The sequence below is a fragment of the Mesoplodon densirostris genome, chromosome 4 (genome assembly GCF_025265405.1).
Source record: "Mesoplodon densirostris isolate mMesDen1 chromosome 4, mMesDen1 primary haplotype, whole genome shotgun sequence".
Classification (NCBI taxonomy): domain Eukaryota; kingdom Metazoa; phylum Chordata; class Mammalia; order Artiodactyla; family Ziphiidae; genus Mesoplodon; species Mesoplodon densirostris.
In genome coordinates, this window is record NC_082664.1 from 183,635,774 (window position 1) to 183,657,006 (window position 21,233).

The 21,233-nt window shown below is 43.3% G+C and overlaps 1 protein-coding gene across 5 annotated transcripts in view; it reads right to left on the reverse strand.

Moving 5' to 3' along the window:
* The window catches only part of WAC (WW domain containing adaptor with coiled-coil), an 83,090-nt gene extending 63,531 nt beyond the window's left edge, over positions 1-19,559 (reverse strand). Inside the window, exons 1-3 of one of the 5 annotated variants that reach the window (XM_060097852.1) lie at positions 19,318-19,558; positions 18,482-18,518; positions 16,761-16,956 (exon numbers count right to left, since the gene is read on the reverse strand). In XM_060097852.1, the coding sequence (XP_059953835.1) occupies positions 16,761-16,899 (139 nt within the window). In that variant the 5' untranslated portion in view covers positions 16,900-16,956; positions 18,482-18,518; positions 19,318-19,558. Of the gene's footprint in view, positions 1-16,760; positions 16,957-18,481; positions 18,519-18,769; positions 19,135-19,317 lie in introns of those variants that run through there. The other 4 variants (XM_060097853.1, XM_060097851.1, XM_060097855.1 and 1 more) reach the window with 4 other exon arrangements.
* Positions 19,560-21,233: the final 1,674 nt, after the last annotated feature.

Below are 21,233 nucleotides of genomic sequence, written 5' to 3' on the forward strand. Positions count from 1 at the left end.
AATACATAGAACAAAGAATACAAAGAATAAAGAATACACAAGAATTTCTGAAATATGAAATTATTATTTCTTCCCTTTTTAAAAGTAAATCCACCAGAAAATGGTATTTGACCAGCAGAGTAAGTTTAAAATATTTAATACTCAGCATCTTGAGAGTCAAAATGATTATTTCCCGACAAAGCAAAATACTATATTTAGTGGGCAACTTAAGACTTAAATTGGAAGCTGTACTGACAAGGTCACAAACTAAATCACTTTTTTACATAAACAAAAATGATTTTTAAAGTATATACCATACAGTGAAAACTTCAGGGCTTCTGTTTGTAATAGTCTTGAAAAGTCTCAGCCTTATTTCTCAACTTAAACTTCATGAAGGCAGAGGAAACCATCATGCTGTTCTATCCTTCTCTATATACAGCGATGAAAATACTACACGAACACTGGAGAGAAATATTCCAAAGGTTCCCACACACACACACAAAAGCCATACATGCTACACTTGTGGCAGGGAGAGAGCTTTGGTTACCATGCAACGGCAGGACAGACACACAGCAAACATGTGAAAGCACAAAGTAAAGCACAAAAATTCAGAAGGTTCTCCTGCACACATTTCAAGCCATTTATTTGGAAAGGACCTTGGAGATTATCAAATTCAACCTTGTTTAAAAAAGGGGAAGGAAAAAGAAAGCAGTCAAAAAATTAAATGATTTGCCCATAGTCAAAAAGCTAAGAACCAGCATACAAAAACTACAACATCCAGACCTCAAGACTGGTGCTCTTTCACCTTCCAATTTTCTCACCTAATCCTTGTTACCAAGTTAACAATGCTCTCTCTCTCCTAACATCATGCCATCCTAAAAGATACATATATCCAAACCCAAAAAAAGGAACTTCCTTACAATTAGAATCCAGTCAATATTCAAAGAGTTCTGGCTCTATGATTCAACGTTTTCTTTTTTTTACGTTTCAAATTTTACTTGGTAGTAGTTCTTTAACACGATGCTTTGACATGTGTATTAAAAACCCAAATGCCACCCAATAAGCGTCTTCTGAAATAACACTGCAGAACACAAAACAGAAGGTCCCCATATGCTTCCTGGCCTTCCTCCACTGACAGCAGTCTTAGTGATACTGAAAGGTTACATAGAGGGAATATCTAGTATGTCCAAGAAGAGACGGCTAACAAACCCAACTTAGGTACCACTCTGACCAACAAGCCTGATTTTCTCCACCTGACAGAGGATAAAGCATGATGATACACTATTCCAACATCGCAAAAATAAATTAGTGCTTTTAAGCCAGAAGACAGCTTTTTAAAAACCACACATATCCTTAATAAACACTGAGAGAAAAAATTGGAAAGGTGATAAATTATGTGATGATCTTTAAAAAGATAATAAACATTAGAATACACACATACAGAACAGTAGACAGTAGCCTTTAAAGCACTCACCTTAAGGAGTCTCCAATGATGGAAACTTACACGCACTTAAGTACTCCTCCTCTGAGAGCCTACAGTACATGCACTCAAATATCTGAGGCCAATTCTTTAATCACTGAAGATGTGTTTGACTATTAAAAATAACTAATAATTCAGTGAAAATACTGGTAACTAAGGTAGGAGAAAAGTTGGCTAATATTGTTTGGTTAACACTGTTTCAGAGGAAAAACAAAATGGGACTTAAGAGAAATTAAGATTGATATGTTACTATGGCTCTTGATTTTCAACAAGATGTGAATTCAACCCCAAAAGATTTCAACCGAGCCACTGCTGGACTGAAATAGTCTATGTTCTTTAAATGAGTTTACTTTTAAAAGTCATAATTTTACTGTCAAAATTTTACTGTCAAGAGCCAAAGTATGCTATGTTATAGTTGTATTTTTTTTTTGCTGATAAAAAATGATCTTCAGTTAACATTTTAGTCACTTTTAGGAATAAAATCACAACACAATGAATCACTAATTAAAAATAATTAGAGCAGTAATTCTCAAGGGTGAAAGAAATGGAGCACCACATGTGAGAATTTCTGGGAAATTCTTAATTTCAGTAAGCTTGAAAAACCTTATTGAATATTCAAATATAAGGGAATTTGGGGAAAAAAAAGAACAACAACCAAAAAAAAAAAAAAAAAGCCCCACAAAACAACAAAAACTCACCTTATTGTCCTGCCTAAATATATCACAGAAAGTACAACTGTAAGATCTCCTTAAATAGTGGGTGGTGCATGAATTTAAAAGGATTTGAGAAACGATTTACAAAAGGAACAGTAAAAAAATTAGTAAAGAGTCTGTAAAGTTTTAAATGTCATTATTCAAATTAAATATAGTATATTATAGTTTATCATAAGGCAACTGATAGCAGTCTAACTATCAAGGTGACTTAAAAGAACTGGTAGGGCTTCCCTGGTGGCGCAGTGGTTGAGAGTCCGCCTGCCGATGCAGGGGACACGGGTTCGTGCCCTGGTCCGGGAGGATCCCACATGCCGCGGAGCGGCTGGGCCCGTGAGCCATGGCCGCTGAGCCTGCGCGTCCGGAGCCTGTGCTCCGCAACGGGAGAGGCCACAACGGTGAGAGGCCCACATACGGCAAAAAAAAAAAAAAAAAAAAAAAAGAACTGGTAATAATGTGTTGGAATTAACATACCAATTACTATACACAATTTTTTAAAAAGTTTATTTAGATTGTTTCCTGAAAATGTGAATAAACTGCTTGCTTCCTTCACTAACGGTAAAAAAGCAACTTCAATCCAACCTAAGAATTCTAGAATAGTAAATGCACCTGAAAACTCTCCGAGGTTTACTACCACTCACCCGTTTCTCACATGTACTAGATATGTAAAATGGCATGTAAGTTTAACAGTACTGAGCACCTACATTTATATGCCAGGCCCTGATACAATTAAAATTAAAACACAGTCTCTGCCTTCTAGGAGCTTAAGAGTAGGCAAACCCCATATGTGAACAATTACAATTCACTGGACAGGAACTGTAAGAGAAATAGGTTCAAGGAAGGCTTCATACAATAAAAGAACTGGGATCCTGAAGGATTAAGAGGTTTGCCAAGAAAAACAAGGTGGGGTAGGAGTAGTGAGAGGACAGTTTTGGCTGTGAAAAACACATACAAGGGGGAGAAAAGTATCTGGTATTCTAGGGCTGGGCAAGTAGTTTCTACGCGACTGTAGTAGAGAGAAAGGAGAGGGGGGGCTGAGAAAAGTTTGGACTCTTGGCCATGGTGACTCGGAAGCTTTTCAATTCTTCAAATTTTCTAGCTATGGTTTTTGTTTTGTTTTGTTTTGTTTTTGTGGTACGCGGGCCTCTCACTGCTGTGGCCTCTCCCATTGTGGAGCACAGCCTCCGGATGTGCAGGCTCAGCAGCCATGGCTCACGGGCCCAGCTGCTCCGCGGCACGTGGGATCCTCCCAGACCGGGGCACGAACCCGCGTCCCCCGCATCGGCAGGCGGACTCTCAACCTTTGCACCACCAGGGAAGCCCTCTAGCTATGTTTACAAGCAGAAACTCTATTCTGAGATGCCAACTTTCCAGCGTGAACATAACAGCAGTTTCTTTTCACCTCAGTATCCCCTACGTATACCAGGCAGGAAGACCACCCAGGTAGGCATATGAGGAAGCAGGGAGCAAAACTCCCAGATCTGCACAGTCATGTGGCTCGTATGTAACATGCTTAGATTTAGAGCCTCCACGAGGTTTAGGATTCCTCCTAAACACAGGAGGAAAGGAAAGGAAAAGGAATCAAGGATAACTTCCCAAGTATTAACCAAGACAGAGAATACTCAAGTTAGGAACGTCCCATGAAACATGCCTAATGACCAAAAGGTATGTGGACCCAGAAATCCAAGGAGAGGGTGCACAGCAAGGACAGAACGATGCAGAAAACACTAACGAGTCAGTGCAGACCAATGAGACTCAGAGCTCAGGACGAGCTTGTAACAGTAGCACGGAAAGCAAAGACAGCGCAATGAAGAATCAAAAAACCACCGATAAGGAGGGAGAAATCACTTCAAAGGACTCAAGTGAAAGAACGACTGGAAGGTTTTCAGTGGACTCGGCAACCAAGAGATTACTAGCAACTGCGAAAAGAGAAATCTCAATGTTATAGAAAGAAGACGCCGTAACACTGATGGGCTCAATTTAAATTTTAAAACCCTAAAACTTCTTAGTTGCATGAGCCACATTTCAAGCATTCAACAGGCACACGTGGCTAGTGGCTACCATACTGGAGAGCTCAGACACTGAACATTTTCAACTACACAAACGTTCTTTTGGACAGTGGCTACCTAACCTAGACTCTCCTCCCCAAATATGAACGGACAACTTCAAACAGCAAACGTATGAGGAAACCAGTAACATGGAAGAGATAAACCAAACCCAGACAGAAAACTTTCTGAGGACACATATTTGACATGGGAAAAACTAGAATATAATATAAAATCTCAAGAGTATTTCTACTGAATCAGTCATCAAATTACAATAAGTTATTTAAAAATTAAATCATCCAAAATAAAACTTTCAACAGGTGGACAAAATGAACACAGCTTTCACTATAATTATATGGCACCAGGAGAACCTGCCATGGGATTCTTCTCCCCAGAGTACAACGTACTCTCATTGAAAAAGTATCCAAACACCTTTTTATCTCTTTAAGCAAGAGACAAGAACAGAACCAAAACACATCTAACACAAACCCCAAAAGGAGAAGAGTCAGAAATAATTTTTAAAAAAGAGAGGGAGGGCTTCCCTGGCGGTGCAGTGGTTGAGAGTCCGCCTGCCGATGCAGGGGACGCGGGTTCATGCCCTGGTCCAGGAGAATCCCACATGCCGCAGAGTGGCTAGGCCGGTGAGCCATGGTCGCTGAGCCTGTGTGTCTGGAGCCTGTGCTCCTCAACGGGAGAGGCCCCAACAGTGAGAGGCCCGCGTACCACAAATAAATAAATAAAAAATAAATAAGTGAAATCAACTATCATATTGGAAAACTTTCTCACCTGTCAGAAAACAGATCAAGTAAACATTAAGAATAAAAGGATTTCTATTACACAATAATGTATGACAGAATTAAAGAACTTGATCTAAACAGTTCTTTGTACCGAAGAGAAAAATACATTATTTTCAAACACCTCAAAAATATGTGCTGTAATTAAAGTATTCTGAGATAACGAGAAAAAAATCTTAATTCCAAAAGGCCAATAAAATTAGAATAACAAAAAACCAAATAATAATTTTTAAAATACCAATTTACAACATTCATTTAGAAATTTGGAGACACTTCTAAATACTCCTGGACTTACAAAAAAAAAAAAAAAAGGAAAATCAAAACTGAAATCACCTTTAGGCCTGAATTAAAATGAAATCACTCTATAAGTCTACATTAAAATCTATGTAATATGACCAAAGCAGCAAAGTTCAGAAAATTTACATGTCAATCCATTCTACATTATCGAAGTAGGAACCAGAAGTTTCTATATTAGTGAAATTTTGATACGGTTCCCAAACAAGATTGTAAGAGCAATAAAGAGGTCACCCAATGACAAATACATGTCCAAACCTATCTATCTAGATTTGACACCAGAAATCTGTTTTTCCCTCAAAATATGCATATCAACTGCAATCCTCTTTAAATTCTACTTCTACCATCTTAATCCAAATCCTCATCACCTCAAATCTATAGTACAACAAGCAGTGCTAACAATACACGGTTTTATATAATCAAAGGCTGGCTAATGTGCCCCACATCAGCATACAAAAGGACAACCTCAAAGCCCAACTGTACAGCGTGCCCATGTGCAAGGACACAAGGGGAAGTCGTGAATAGTGTGTCATCCCCTGAGCTAATCACGACATGGTGCCCGCAAAAGTCCAACTCAACAGCAAGCAGGAAGACCCCACCAGTAGTTCTCCTGCTCTAAGGAGACCTTACTTAATGAAAACGAAAATCAACTAATACATAAACTAAACAGTAATTCCTTATCTCTGCACTAAAAATAACAGTTTGACATTTAAATACTAAAATGAGCGCTACATTTTAAAACCTGTTCTTCCCAAGAATCAAGAACACCCCTAAATTATGAGTCAGTATCAGGGACTCACCCAACTCCTTGTCAAGGTAATAATAAAACAATCTAGCCCAAATCAAATTGATGAGGGAATCTGGAGGGACCGAGTGCCTTGGGTCTACTTCTGCAAAATAATCAACACTGACATTTAAGTTACGTTACAAAGGAACTACCATAATTACACAAAAATACAAAACTGAGGCTGGTCTACAGCTTTAGACACTACAGCCTTGTGACTTAAGAATATTCTCTATAACTTAAATGTCCCATGATAAATGAGACTCATCTCTATGCATAGAGTATTAAATATAAATACTTTAAAACACTGATAGGAGCCAACAGGCAGCAGGAACACATCGTCACAGAAAAGGCTGTGGGACAGGAGAGAACACCACTTCTAACAGCCTATCTTACTGTGTTCCAACTCCCATGTTTTCCCCAGGGCTTCAATAAATGTTTTCATAAACCACCAGCACATACTTTTATGAAGTTGGAAGAGGCTGGAAACTTATTCTTCACAAATGCATTATTAAATGCAGAAATATTTACCATGATCTTCTCATCTGAGCCAAAATATTCCAAAATAACATCTTTTACTCGTATTGCTTTTTGGCTACCACAAAGGACTAGTTCTACGGGTACAGTACAGGTCAAAACCCTTCAGAAGATGCCAACACAATGCCATGCTCTTCGGGCACACCGCCATACAATTCAGAAGTAATCAGAGATTAAACCAAAAGACTAGCACTATCTAAATACATCAAACACGCTCATCCTAAGTTTCCTTCAAAATGCAATTATAGTTGACCCTTGACCAACACAGGTTGGAATTGCATTGGTCCACTTACAGGCAGATTTCTTCCCCAATATACACATTTCACAGCACTACACGAGCTGAAGTTAGTTGAATCTGAAGCGCAGAACGGCGGGTAAGGACGCTTGACTGTAAAGTCATACATACACAGAACGGCGACGGGGGAGGGGGCTGGCTGGCACCCTAACCCCACATCGTCCGACGGCCCGCTCTACTTCTCAGGGCCAGCTGCAGGAAGACGGTTTGCTAGCACCTGAGGTCGGCCTGAGCGTGCCAACTCGGGTCAAGGCCCTGTGTTCCGAAGAAACAAAAACCAAATGAAGCCTAGCACTGGGCTGTCTCAGGAAAGCAGGACTGCACGGGAATGGGGGTGTGTGTGCCAGAAACACTTGATCTAAGTAAGAGCGGCGGCTTCAGATACGACCCAAACATGTCCTGCTGGCCTGGCCAGCTGCTAATACTGGTGAAAAACTCCTCTCCTTCCCAGCATTAGTTCTACTCTGGAGCAATGGCTATTACATTAGATGCCACAGGATGCTAACTGAGCTATTTAATGCGTAACTGTATACAAATTATACTATTATCTGTGCATCAGAAAAGAAGGTGACAGAGAAGAAAGTTCTCTGAAACTCAAGAAAGCACACAGTATGATCTGGCAAACCACCACTCTGACTTCTAGACACCTAACAAGAAAATTCACACCCCTTCATGTCCATCTCAGCGCTCCTCCTCTTGTGCGTACTCCCCCTAGGTCTATAGTCTGCATGTATCTAAATTAAACCAGTGTTTATTTAAAAATTCAGTTTTCTAGTCTCCCCTCCCCACCCGCCCCCCACTGCTCTGACTTATGATAATTCAGATGGAGTCAGGAACTTGTAGCTCTAAAAGCTTCCTAGGTGATTTGAATAGACAGCCAAATTTGGGGTAATTACCCGAAACGTGTGTTTTGGTTTACCCGTCCATCAATCCTAAAACCCTCTCCACTGCAGAGCTCTGGATGAGCAGGTAACAAGCTAGCACGGCCCTGCAGCCCCTGCACGTAACTCTCACCGATCAGACTCCTCACCTGGCAAGTGAAATACCCAGGATGGTCCTTCCTAAGGAAGAAGGAAGAAAGAAGCAGTAGCTTGAGACTGGGGCTGCTGGTCTGACACCAACTCCTCATCAGTCACAGGAATAAGAATAAACATAATAATGTACTATGTCACAGGCTGAGCACCTGGCTAGATGCTTCACAAGTGTTCCAAGGTTTGTAATTTTCATTCAACCCCACAACAATCCTAGGGAGTGGACACAAAAACACAGAACGAGTGACATGCCTGAAGTCAGCACCCAGCTACACATTTTCAGCGACTGGACTAAAACACAAATCTAACTGAAAGATGGCTCCACCCACTGGTTAAGGGTAAGAGATAAGTATTCACATTCTCTGAGCACTAACTAAAAGTATGCCTGGTCAGTCCTCTCAGATTGATACTGCCAACACCAAGTGTCTACTGAATGCACTGTGAAAATATACTAAAGATGAGGCAAATAACCCCATAATATGAAACCATTTTTAATAAAAACTGCAAAGGCTATGTATAGGATCCTTCTCATATGTTATGGCACAAAAATAAGTCCTATGAAAACTACCGACAGGATCTGAGGCGATTTCATTTTCCCCCTTCTCTACATTTTCTAGTTTTTCTATAACAAATTCGTATTAACAAAGAAAAATTGTAGTACAAGCAGCACTATACTGTTCAAGGGCCCATTAACTCCAACTCTGCCTGGCATAAAGATGCTGTTTCAGAAATCAAGCGGATAAAAAATTTCTTTAGAAAAATAAGAAAACGTGTTAAGCTAAATAGGTCAACAGGGTGATCATATCCTCCAGAACTGTACTGTCCAATTCAGTAGCCACTAACCACATGTGGCAAGTAGGCACAGGAAATGTGGCCAGTCCCAACTGAAATATGCTATAAGCGTAAAATACCAGATTTCAAAGACTTTGCCCAAAAAAAGGATTATAAAAAAAAAATCTTAATAGTTTTTAAAACATCCAGTGCATGCTGAAATGAGAATATTCTGGATACGTCAGGTTATATAAAATATACTAAAGCTCACTTCTACTTCAATGGTGCTACTAGAAAACTCGCCTTTGTGGCTCACTTTGTTTCTACTGGGCAGTGCTGCTCTAAGACCCTGTCACTCCCGTGCAGCCAACAACATGGCAACATCTGGGATCTTGTTAAGAAGGCAGACCCTCGGGCCCTACCCCAGAACTGCTGAACTAGAAAGTGCATTTCAGCAAGATCCCCAGATGCTCAGCATACACAAGCACGTTTGAGGAGCCCTATTCCAGAAAACCAGTTTCATTTCCCTTTCAATCTTAACAATCCCAATAGTGTTTCATCCACCCATTTACTAAAACCTGCCAAGGTGTCAGGCACTGTTCCAGGCAACAGGGATACAAGGGGATAAAATCACCCACAAATTTACTCCCTGTTCTGGTGGAGGATGTTCCAGAGGACAAGCAAAACTGTCAGTCCTGCTATAACACTCTTTTTCAAAAAATGCAAATTTGTTTGAGCACTATTGGTTTATCAGGAAACTACCTGAGCATGACACAAGATTTCCCCACTTACCTACAAGCAACTTCACCTGGGAGAAACACGAGCTGCACCCAGCTGGACCAAGCTACACGGGGATTCACGGCACAGACACAGACGCCTCTAATACCTGCCAGCTACCCCAGCTCAGCGTCCGACTCACAGGTCACATCCATTCACAGTCGGTGACAATGTTCAAAGGGTTATTTCAGATAACCTTCCTTCCATCACTTCACAGTAACTCACAAACTGCAGCCCTTCCACAAGCTGCTAACTTCAGGTCTTCGTCAAAGTAAAATGCCTTATCTACTGCATCGTTAGTGTACTCCATGACCGTTTAACAAAGTTGTGCAAGATCTTCGCAAGGCTCCCCCTCTTCCTAACATGCCGCTGACAGTGTTCTTGGAGTCCTGTGCCCCACCCACGTCCCCCCCATAAACCCTGGGGTGCACTCTGCACGGCACGGTAACTTCCAGGAACACGTGCTGTAACACAATGACAAGAAGGCGGTAACATCAGGTCACCTAAGTACAAAGAAGGAACAAAGCAGTGGGAAGGACAGGCGATGATAGGACGGTTGTCTGAGTGACTGGAACGGCAGGTAAGGCCTCTGGGAGAGGGTGGCACTTCAGCGGACACCCTACTGGAGAGACGGCACCAGGGGGACATACAGAAAGATGAACATCCCAGAAACGAGGAGCATAACGTGCAGAGCTCGAGACAAGGACAAACCCGCCGCAGGGCCAGTATGGACAGAGCAGCACAAACGAGGGGAAGAGGCCAAAAAAGTACCCAGACACCAGGTTACACAGGGCTTATTACAGGCCTCGCTAAGTAACACCGTCAAGGGTGGGTCTCGAGCGTGACAGTGATGTAAGCTGTCATTTTAACTGGACTAGTCTGGCTACGTGCTGTGTGAAGCATAAAAGATGTGGGACACCATTCAAGAGGTCCTGCAGAGTCCAGATAGGAGGAGGAGGGAACAACAGTTTTACTTTAAGTACAGACAGTCCCAGACTCACCATGTTTCGACTTAGGATCTGCTGACCTTACAATGGTGTGGAAGCCAACAGGCAGGCAGTGGGAACCACACTTGTAATTGTGAATTCTGCGCTTCTCCCAGGCGAGCGACATGCAGTAGGACAAGCCTTCAGGATCGGAGCTCCCAGTCAGCCACGTGACCAGAAGGCAAACCACCCTTACGCTTAGAGCCATTCTGCTTTTCACCCTCAGTACAGCAGTCAGTAAGTTACACGAGACATTCAACACTTTACTGTAAAGCAGGCTTTGTGTTAGACGATTTTACCCAAAATGATTTTGCTCATTTAAGTGTTCTGAGCACATTTAAGGTAGGTTACACGTATTAAATGCATTTCCAACTTACGATATTTTCAACTTTTGATGTGTTTATCGAGATGTAACCCCACTGTAAGTCCAGGAAGATCTGTACTAAGTGGTTACAGCTGGAGTACAACTTTAAGGTAGAGATAAGGTTTTATGTGTAGCAAAAAGACTTGCTTTCTACTTTCAACAATTAATAGTAGGCTAAATAATTAGATTATATGTCATCAGTAAAACAGGAATAATCCTGACCAGCCTAATTCAATGGGTTATGGGACCAGGTGAAAAACAATGTAAAAGAGCTTTCAAGATTATGAAGCATCATGTAAATCATAAAAAGGAGAGTCTTCATAGGATATATTTTCAAGCCCTAAATAACTGGTTTTGAAACGACTGACGAACAATATCTCCAGTTTTTAGCACAGGGTCGCAGAAGCAGAGTCCAGGTACAGATGTGGTCCCAGGTACAGAATCTCTACCAAGATACCCCAGCTCATTGCTAGCTCCACTCTTTCCAGCATCAAAACAAAATGGTTCACTACATAAATCAAAACCATTCTGCACAACAGAATAAGACAAACAGAGCCTCAACAGGAAGACAACCTAGAATATATAAATTTTCTGTGAATTATGGACCAGAAATCCTAAGTGTGTTACACCAAGAACTTTAAATACATCTTGCACAACTAAAACAGTTCAACTGAGACTGCCTTAAAAGATCAAAGTAAACCATTCCAAAATATTTGATTGTGAAATTGAAATCCATTATATCATAAATACATAATAACCACCTTTTTAAGAATAACAACAGGTTAAAATGTCATGACTACGAGACAAATGACATGGTATGTGTTCAAACATACACACAAATGTTTAGAGCATGTATCTCCTAAAATTAAGGAATACTGAAGAGTTGAAATATTACAACTGTTTATCCACCAACCCTACTCTGTTCTTCTTGAAATGGAATACCTATTTCCTGTGGTCTTTTTTAACTAACCTATGGAAACCCAATGCAAACCTATCTGCCTACTTTATTACCTTACTATATATACACTGGACCAATAAAAATAGGTAATAGTTATCTATTTTCACTAGACAGAAAAACAATTCAAGTATCAGTAAATTTTAGATTCTGTACGAAATTTCCAAGTTGCTCTGAAAACAAGCCTCTGTATACGAGGGCTTAACTTGAGAAAAATGGCTTCTTCCTAGTAAAATTGGCAAGCTTTTCCATTAAAACTTATTTTTAAAAGTACACTAACATGATCATCTGGTCTAGAACCCCCCCACACACACACACACACTCTCAATGCCCTGATGTTGATACCCTACTATAATTCGTTAAGATGTATCCGGAGCATTAAGATACAAGTAAAGTCATCTTTATACTAATTTGTAATACAGTAAACACCCACCAAATAAAGTTCAAATATGCCTGAATGTTTCATCTCCAACAGTGTACACAAGTTACCAGAGTAGAGGGGACTAATTTCTAGACTAATCTGTCACTATGGGTTCCTTTCATAAAAGTAAATCTTCACTCATCTATAAACTGTAATACAGGGATACTATCTGTACTATCTACCTTCCAAGGTCAATGAGGATCAAATGAGACTGTTCATTTTTATAGTACTTTCTAACATTACAAACGCACAGCATATTTTGTTTTATTCCAAATGTAAAGTTATATGAATAACTGTAAGACCATACTGTGCAATTATCAGTCTATTATTTAATGGGAACATACTAAAACATTACTAAATTATACTTTAAAAACTATAAAAACACCAATTATCCCCAACTACTCCCTACTGAACAATTCCTTCAAATGTTACAGTAACTGTCATTTGACAATTGTATTAAATACATTTCCAAATTTCTCCAGATATAGCTAAATGACAAAAACATAAATAAATAAAAGCTTTCATTATGCAGCTAAAAACTTTTAAATCTTTAGAAATGTAACCACTAAGGGCAATTTTTCCTTTGTACTCAAAGGTATTTGAATGCTAACTAAAAAGCTATGCAAGGTCACTGCTAAGTCCCACAAATCAGGGAACCGATAAAGAATATTTTTCAATTAACCAATTGAGCTAAGTTATCTCCCCCCAAAAGATGTTTCTAACAAGTATGTTTCTGACAGTTAATTCTTAGAGGGATGATGAGAAAAATGGGACAACCCCCAAGAGGCTGAAGTTTTGTGGAACAGCTTTACAGAATCCTTGAAAAGATATCCTTCATTCCTAAACTCATTTGTACTATCAACATTCTTAAAGTTACTTCGTAAAATTATCCTCAGAACTAGTTTCGTTAAAGAAAAACATACTTTAACGAAATGGAAAGAGTTTTAGAATTCCACCGAAGTACAAGTTCAACCAGTATTGTACTGTCATACTTCTGAGGTGGGGGAATGTCAGCTGCACCTTTAAAGACATGTCTAAACTATAAAAACAAATCCAGTGTACCTTAAGATTCTTGTTTTTGGTTATTTTTAAACAAAAGATATTTTGCAGACAGATCAGGGGATATATAAAAATAACTTATTCCACCAAGTTAAACAACCTTCTAGGTAAGTTGTAATGTCACATAATTTCCCTTAATTACGACAGATAATCTACATTCCCTTTCATAAATCCTACGGGATAAAAACCTCTAATTCTTTTAACTGCACATACTAAGCTGGAATAAATCCTTTTTAGCTGCAGATTTCTGAAAGTGACGATCCTCCTCAATCCCTGCTTTCTGATTTATGATATACCTTAAAGTCATTTTATATATTACTCTGAATTGGCACTTTTCAAGGAAATCCAAGGTGCCATGGAAGAAATCTAGTGAATTACTGAAAGAAAAATATGCTGTGATGTGGACAGATGCCAGTAAAGCCCCATTTTGGGGGGGGGGGAGGATACACACATCCTTAAACTAGGTATTTATAAAAATTATTAGATTTTTTAAATCCTGAAATAAATATCAATTTGAAATTAGTTAAATAAATATAGTAACCGGTTCTTACATTAAGTTGTTACTTACAAATGGTGAGTGCACAGACAATCCAACTCACTTGCATTTCACTTTGGATAATGATTTTGACTGTTATGTGGACACTTATCTAAATATATTTGAATTCTTTTTTTTTTTTTTTTTGCGGTACGCGGACCTCTCTCTCACTGTTGTGGCCTCTCCCGCTGCGGAGCACAGGCTCCGGACGCGCAGGCTCAGCGGCCATGGCTCACGGCCCAGCCGCTCCACAGCATGTGGGATCTTCCCGGACCGGGGCACAAAGCCGCATCCCCTGCATCGGCAGGCGGACTCTCAACCACTGCGCCACCAGGGAAGCCCTGAATTCATATTTATTTAAAGATAAAAATCTCAGGGAATAAAAATGCCTGTAATAAAACTACATATTCCCTTTAAAATCTGTTTCAAACTCTCATTAGCAAGAAAAAAAAAAAACACACCTGGAGTCAAAGTATAATGACTAAATATATCAGTGTTAACTGAGGGAAGAATCACCACTTCACATCTTTAAAACACAGAATTAGGGCTTCCCTGGTGGCGCAGTGGTCGAGAGTCCGTCTGCCGATGCAGGGGACACGGGTTCGTGCCCCGGTCCGGGAGGATCCCACATGCCGCGGAGCGGCTAGGCCCGTGAGCCATGGCCACTGAGCCTGTGCGTCCGGAGCCTGTGCTCCGCGACGGGAGAGGCCACAGCAGTGAGAGGCCCGCGTACCGCAAAAAAAAAAAAAAAAGACAAAAAAACACAGAATTAACATCAAAGATGCACTCTGAGCTCAAGAATGTAGATCTGATTTTATGATATTCATTATTATTCCTACCTAGTGTAAAGTAATATGGTAGCCAGGTATATGAGAGACGATACAGTCAGGGATGAAGTTAGTATTAGTTAAAAGGCTCCAGAGAAAGAAGAGCAAACAGCTAAAAAAGCAAATCAGAAAGTGGGGTTTAACTGAGCAAGTGACTAGATCAGAAAAATAAGTTTCTTTACAAATGGAGCTAAAGAACCATCAGCAAGCAGATACAAATAAAAAGGAAACTAAAAGCAAGCAAGAAATATCTGGACTACACACAGGAAGGAAAACTAAAATCAAAATGAAGAAAGAAAAAGTACAGAAAAAGCAAGCAGTTAGACCACCACCACCAGCACTCCAGAGTCAGCGCCTTTTAAGAATAGCTTCAAGGCCAGGATCACATCTTAGCATTACTTCCAGGAATACCACACAACTGCTGACACACAGCAGATGCCCAATGTTTGCTGAATGAATGAGCAACAAAATGTTCTTGGGATTATTTCACCTGTAAAAGAATTTACCAGGCATGGTTCACTGTAAATGTATGAAAGCATTTAAAGAAGTTTCCTAGAGTACTTAAAATGACCTCCTTCCTGGATCTGGGGATACATGACAGATTAACCAGATCATAATCACTAAAAGAGAACCTGGGATACTTATCCATAAGGAGATGAGGTGCCACATCCTATTTAGTCACAGTCACTAAAATTTTAAAGATAAAGCAAAATACAGCGCAAACAGTACTGCCTTCTAAGAGCTAACATTTGAAATGAAATCCACTACAGAAGACTGGTTGGTAATAGAATCATCTTGACTACACATACACTATGAAAATTTACCCAGAAAATTAAAAACGTTAATAGTTTAAGTAATTCTGTCCAAGAACTTGTAACGCTAAATAACCAAACCCATCTGCTGTTACTTACAAACAAATACATAGGTTATCTGTGTAAGTAGCACAAAGCTATACTATATTTAATGGAGAACTATATTCCCCTCCTGTTCAATAACCATCCAAATATTCCATCTCAATGCAATCTTCTGATCATTATTAACTTCCTCAACCCAGTAATTATATACAGAGGAGGCCAATGTTTCTCTATATCTCATCGTACTGAGTATAGCTGACTTCTACCCTTGGAGGCAAAAAAGAGAACCAAAAGATGCAGGATTTTTTTTTTTTTTAAGCAAAATATTGAGAAGCTAGTTGAAAATCAGACAGAAAGCCATGTGAGACTCTACCGAGTTTCCTTAGAAGTTTATAAAAGCACAATCAATAGGGTATATTTATTTCAAACACGTTATCTATTAAGCAATTTAAGATCTTATAGCAGGGAAAAATAGAGATTAACTGCCTCAGCGAAATTGGTTTATCCCTCAATGCATCCTTTAGACATGAAATCTGATTATTTTGCTAAATTCTGGCCAGATTAAATCTGAAAACAGTTAAGAGTTTAACTTTTTTTCTCAGCCTTCCACCTACCACAAAGAACTTGAGGCAAAGGAACAGCTGAAGGGTAACACCACTGAGGCTAACTTTTAACAAGGTGAATATGTGAATAAATATAGAAATTACATTAATAAGATCCTAGGAAACAGAAAAAATCTCATTTAAATGTTCACAGCAAAAACTTAAGAAAAATTTTCTGAATCACAAATGATTTTTTTAACCTGTGAACTGTCTCAAAATACCTACTAAATTTTTAAATTCGTACTTTACCATTAGGAGACACGGCTGAACTCCTTAAAAAAAAAAAAAATTCAAGCAGAAACAAGGATCTCAAAATAAACCAAGCCAAATAAACTGAAATCTTTACTTGAAGAGGTGAAAGTTCCTTTCTTGGAAAAACGTCCTGCATTTCCCTCACCATTGATAAAGTACTGGTAGGCTACATTCATAAATGCATTCTCTAAGTATCAGCTACTGGAGTCCAGTTTTGGATGCTCAGGTCAGCATCTGTTATCTCTACATCACTTGTTTGGGAATCAAATAAATTAATAAAAATAAAATATTCTGATGACATAACCATACAGTAACGTCTGCAAGCTGGAAACATGACTGACACCTTGTTTTATACAGAATTATCATGAAAAACAAACATGTGAAAGTTTCAACAAAAAAGCTACTCACCACCATCCCTCTCTCTAACTCTGTGAATATGCACATTTTTGGCCTTACTGTGACCTGTGCTGTCACTATATTTGTTTTCAGGACTATCAGATCTCCGCAACATTTTATTTGGTGGTGAAGGATCTGCGGCGTCTCGCATTTTTTCATGTCTGTGATCACCGCTACTGGGGTGACTCTTCGATGAATACTTAAGTGCCTGTAAAACATCACCCCCCCCCAAAAAAGAAGAGAATTAAAACATTGAACTCAACTTTCTGGGTTAGTTGTATCGTAAAACTTGGCATATTAACTTCATTCAGTTTTATGAATTTGTATCAAGAAAATTAAAATTTCCTTTTCCAATTCTGTCTTTAAGTTATTCAGACAAGACCTAAATGACTAAGAGTTACTGTAAGGCTCCTCACACAAATCAAAATACCACGTTCAAAAAAAAAAAGATCCACTCCACTAATTATCTTGTAAATACAAGAAATCAGACACTTTGGTAAATTAACTCAATAAATTTCTCTTGGAATTAGAAAGTTTAATCTAAAGGAGAGTACTACCGTCATCCCGTTTCTGCTCTGCAACCGCTAGGCTAGACACAAAATATAAGCAAGCATGCACAGGTTTCTGCAATCCAACAAAACAAAAGCATCACTTTCTCCAATTCTTGGATTCACGCGTGTAAAGCATTTGAGACCTGACTTCACTGCTCTTGAAGGTGCGGGAAATAATTTTAAGAGGCATAAAGAAACGCTGGCTGATATTTCCGACCTATCACGGCGGAACTTAATGGAACTCCCTCGAATAACGTATCTGAAACAACCACGACATGGCAGTCTTTCAAAGTGCATCATCAATTATGCTTTGGAGGGCCCGGCTCAACAGGGTTTGACCTCTGACTTATGCAAACTAATGAACACTGTTTTGCACATCAGGGGACCTAGGGTTTTTAACTTGGCCTTTTAACAAATCATGCTGGCCAGTAACACTACCGTCAGCTTAGAAACCTGCTCTCCTACCCGGTAAGGGATCAGACTCAGAAAGTATTTCCTTCTAGTGTCATCTGAGCGCTGCCAACCATGTCTGAGACCCGCCCCACCGCCGGAACCAGGGGCCACTTCTACCAGGACTTTTTTTTTTTTTTTTAAATTACAGGTTTACGTGCAGCCGCCACAGGCACACACTAGAAGCACCTTCCTTACTTAGAGTGGCTGCCCCAGCACCCAAAGACCTCAACTCCGGCAGGAACAAAAGCGCCATCTTCCACTAGCAATGCACTTAGCCGCCCCGAAAACAAACTGCGAAGGGAGAGCGCTCCACCGCGCGCCCAGGAGTCGCAAACCCCTCGGCAGCCTCACCCCGGCCTCGCGTCTACTCTGGACACCTTTCCGGCAACTTCTTGTCGCCCCGCTACAAAGGAGTGTGGCTCCAGAGGCCCCCGCGCCTCGCCCCACCGAGTCCTCCCGCCCAGAGGCCCGAGTCCGGCCCCGCCCGGCCGAGAAGGGCTCCGCTCGCCACGCGGAGCTGCGCTTCCTCCAGTCACCTGTCAAGATGAGCGCCCACACCTCGCCGGCGAGCGCCGCGGGGGCCGAGCGCAGGCTGCGGGCGCCGCGGAGCCTTGGCCCCGAAGGGCCTGCAGCGGCTCGCGAAGCCTGCGCTCGAGTAGCGACTCCTCCCTCCCCGCCGGCCCCGCCGGCCCTGCCGGCCCCTCCGGCCCGCGCCCGACCCGCGGGTACCTGGTAAGGCTGCGCGTCCCCCCGCCGGTCGTGACAGCTGGAAAACAGGAAGAGAGGCGGCCTGAGGCCGGGGGCCCCAGCGCCCCCCCCCCCCGCGGAGCCCGCGGAGCCCGCCCGCGCGCACACGCACACTCGCGCCCGCCGCCCGCCCGCCCGCGCGGCCGCTCCCCCTCCCGGCTGCTCCGGATCAGGGTTAACAACAAAAATGGCGGCGCGGCCGGCCCAGATAAGGAGCAGCCGCCCCCCCGCCGCCCGCCCCGCCGCCCCCAAAACGAAAAGACGATTTACCCATCACTGAGTCTCTGCTGTTTCCTCGCATACATTACCATCAATGCCCGGCCTGTGAGCGTGTGTCGGGGACGGGGAGCGGCCGCGAAGCCGGGCGGCGGGCGGGCGCGCAGGCGGCGGGCGGTGCAGGGCCCGGCGCGCCCTCGGCGACGCTCAGCACCTCCCCGTCACTGGCGCCGGCGCTCCCGGGCCATCCCCTCCGTCCGCACCACGCTCACGCTCAGCTCGGCTCGGCTTGGCTCAGGCCGGGCAGCGGCGAACCGGGGAAGGGGGCACCAAGACGCGTCCGGCTCGGCCCCGCGCGCAGCGACTGCCTCCTCCGCTTTCACCTCCCCTCCTCCCCCCGCCGCCGCCGCCGCCGGGTCCTCCTCCGCCGCCGCCTCCTCCTCCTCCTGCCGCCGCCGCCGCCGCCGCTGGTGCCGCCGCTGCCGCTCCACCAACTACATCCGGGCAACTCGGCCGCTGCGGCCTTCGGAAACCCTCGGCACTTTCCGCCGCGCCCCTCCTCTCCCACCCTCGCGCGCTCCGGAACGCCGCCTTCGGCAAACCTCGGCTTGCTGCGGCCCTCCTCTTCCTCCGCGGCCTGGCTCGCCTCCTCGCGACCCGTCCGCTCTTTCCGGTTGCCGCTGCGGGCCCGCACGCGCGCGTCCGGCCGCCGCCCTTCCACTTTAGGGGTAGTCCGGCTCGGGGAGCCGCCCGAGGCTGGTCCCGGGGGCCCCGGGGCGCGCGGGGCGGGCGGCGCCTTCGGGAAGAGGCCGGTGGGGCGCGCGAGGAGCCATCGCGGACTTAATAAGGGCGGCTGCGCTGCTGCGCGTGCGCCCGGCGGCGCGGGGCGGGGAGGCGTCCCGGAGGAGCGCGCGGGCCGCCGCCCCCGCCCCTGCGGGCTCCGGCCGGGAAGCCCCTGGTTGGGCGGTGGGCGGACGCTGGCCCAGGCGCCCGCTCGGCGCGCGGGGACGCGAGCTGCCCCGGAGGCCCGCTCTTCAGAGCCGGACTCGGGGCCTGCGCGGCGGCCTGGGGCGGGCAGGGCGCGCCGCTGGGCCGTCGGTGTCTTAGAAGTAAGTTACCGCCGGAAGCGCGGGGCGAGAGCGACGTGCGTTCCGGGTCACTGCGCGGAGCGCCCGGAGCCCGTGGGCCTGCGCCCCCCGGGTGGGGGGTCCGCGGGGGAAGAGCGAGCGCCGCTCGGGTCGTTGATGGGAAACGCGCGATGCGCCTGCATGCGTGGGGGAGGGGGGACCTTGGAAAAAGTGTTGTTTACTGTTTTCCACCCCTAGCCGCGCCCTACCCTCTGTCTCCTTTCTTCGTTTCCCATTTTTCTCTCTTCTGGCTCCTCTTTGCTCACGTGCGGTCGCTTGGAGATTCTGCATGTGAATGGAGGCCTGGGGAGTGCTAAGAGAGATGCTGTCAAGGGAATTTGGTAGCGCGCTCCAGGCACGTTGGGAGGGAGAAAATCAACTCTGTTCCCCCTGCTAGGCTTTCCTGGACGGCGGTGGTATCCAGGTGGTTTTATTTCTCCTTCTGTTCTAAACTTCTTGTAAGGCAACACTGAGTGAAGAGAAGTGTAATAAACATACACTAAACATACAACAGTTTACATGGAAGAAAGAGGTAAGGTAGGAAACAAATCAGAAGAAACAAGGCCCTTCCGAAGAACTGATTTAATTGGTATCCAACCAGTTAATTATGGTTGGTCTAATGAAGAGGTGGAACGATGCGGGGAAGAAGGCCCAGAAATCACAGCTGATGGAAAGAGAAATAAAAAATAATTACGTAGCCTTATTTGTCACATCTACCTGCCAAAAGCTAAGATTACTGCCGTTTGGGAGGACTCGTAAAGTCCACTTAAGGCCCACCGAAGCTGTCAGAAACTAAGAAAAAAACTGCCAGTGACTGAAATGAGGAAAAAAAGAAAAAAACCGGAGCCTTCTAAGTGCGGTTTCTAAACACTTTTGTGACAACTGCTCAGATTGGAAGAGTACAGAAAGTAATACATAAATCTCATGCAGAAACTTTTTGAAAGCTGGCAGCAAAATTTATTACTAATTTGTTGTTTGATGATTAGATGTCTGCTGAACTTGTTATATACCGTTTGATCAAAAGCAGCAAACCGGGCTGAGACACGCAGCAAACAGCTCTAGGCAGTGTACAGTCGGTCCTCGTTATTTGCACATTCCATGTCAGCGAATTCACCTGCTCACTGCAATGTATTTGTAATCCCTGAATCAGTATCCAAGGGTTCGTGGACGTGCACAGTGAAAAATGTGACTTGCCTGACAGGCACTACTGAGGTGAAAGGAGACGACACTCCGCCTTGTTATATCAGCTCTTGCGCTGTAAACAGATGTGCTTTTCACAGTACATACAGTGTCATGTTTTTAGCAATTTTGTGCTTTTTACTGGTGGCTTTCGTGTTTTAAGTGCCTCCACACCCCCACCCCAGGCGTAGAGCTGCTGTCTAGTATTCCTA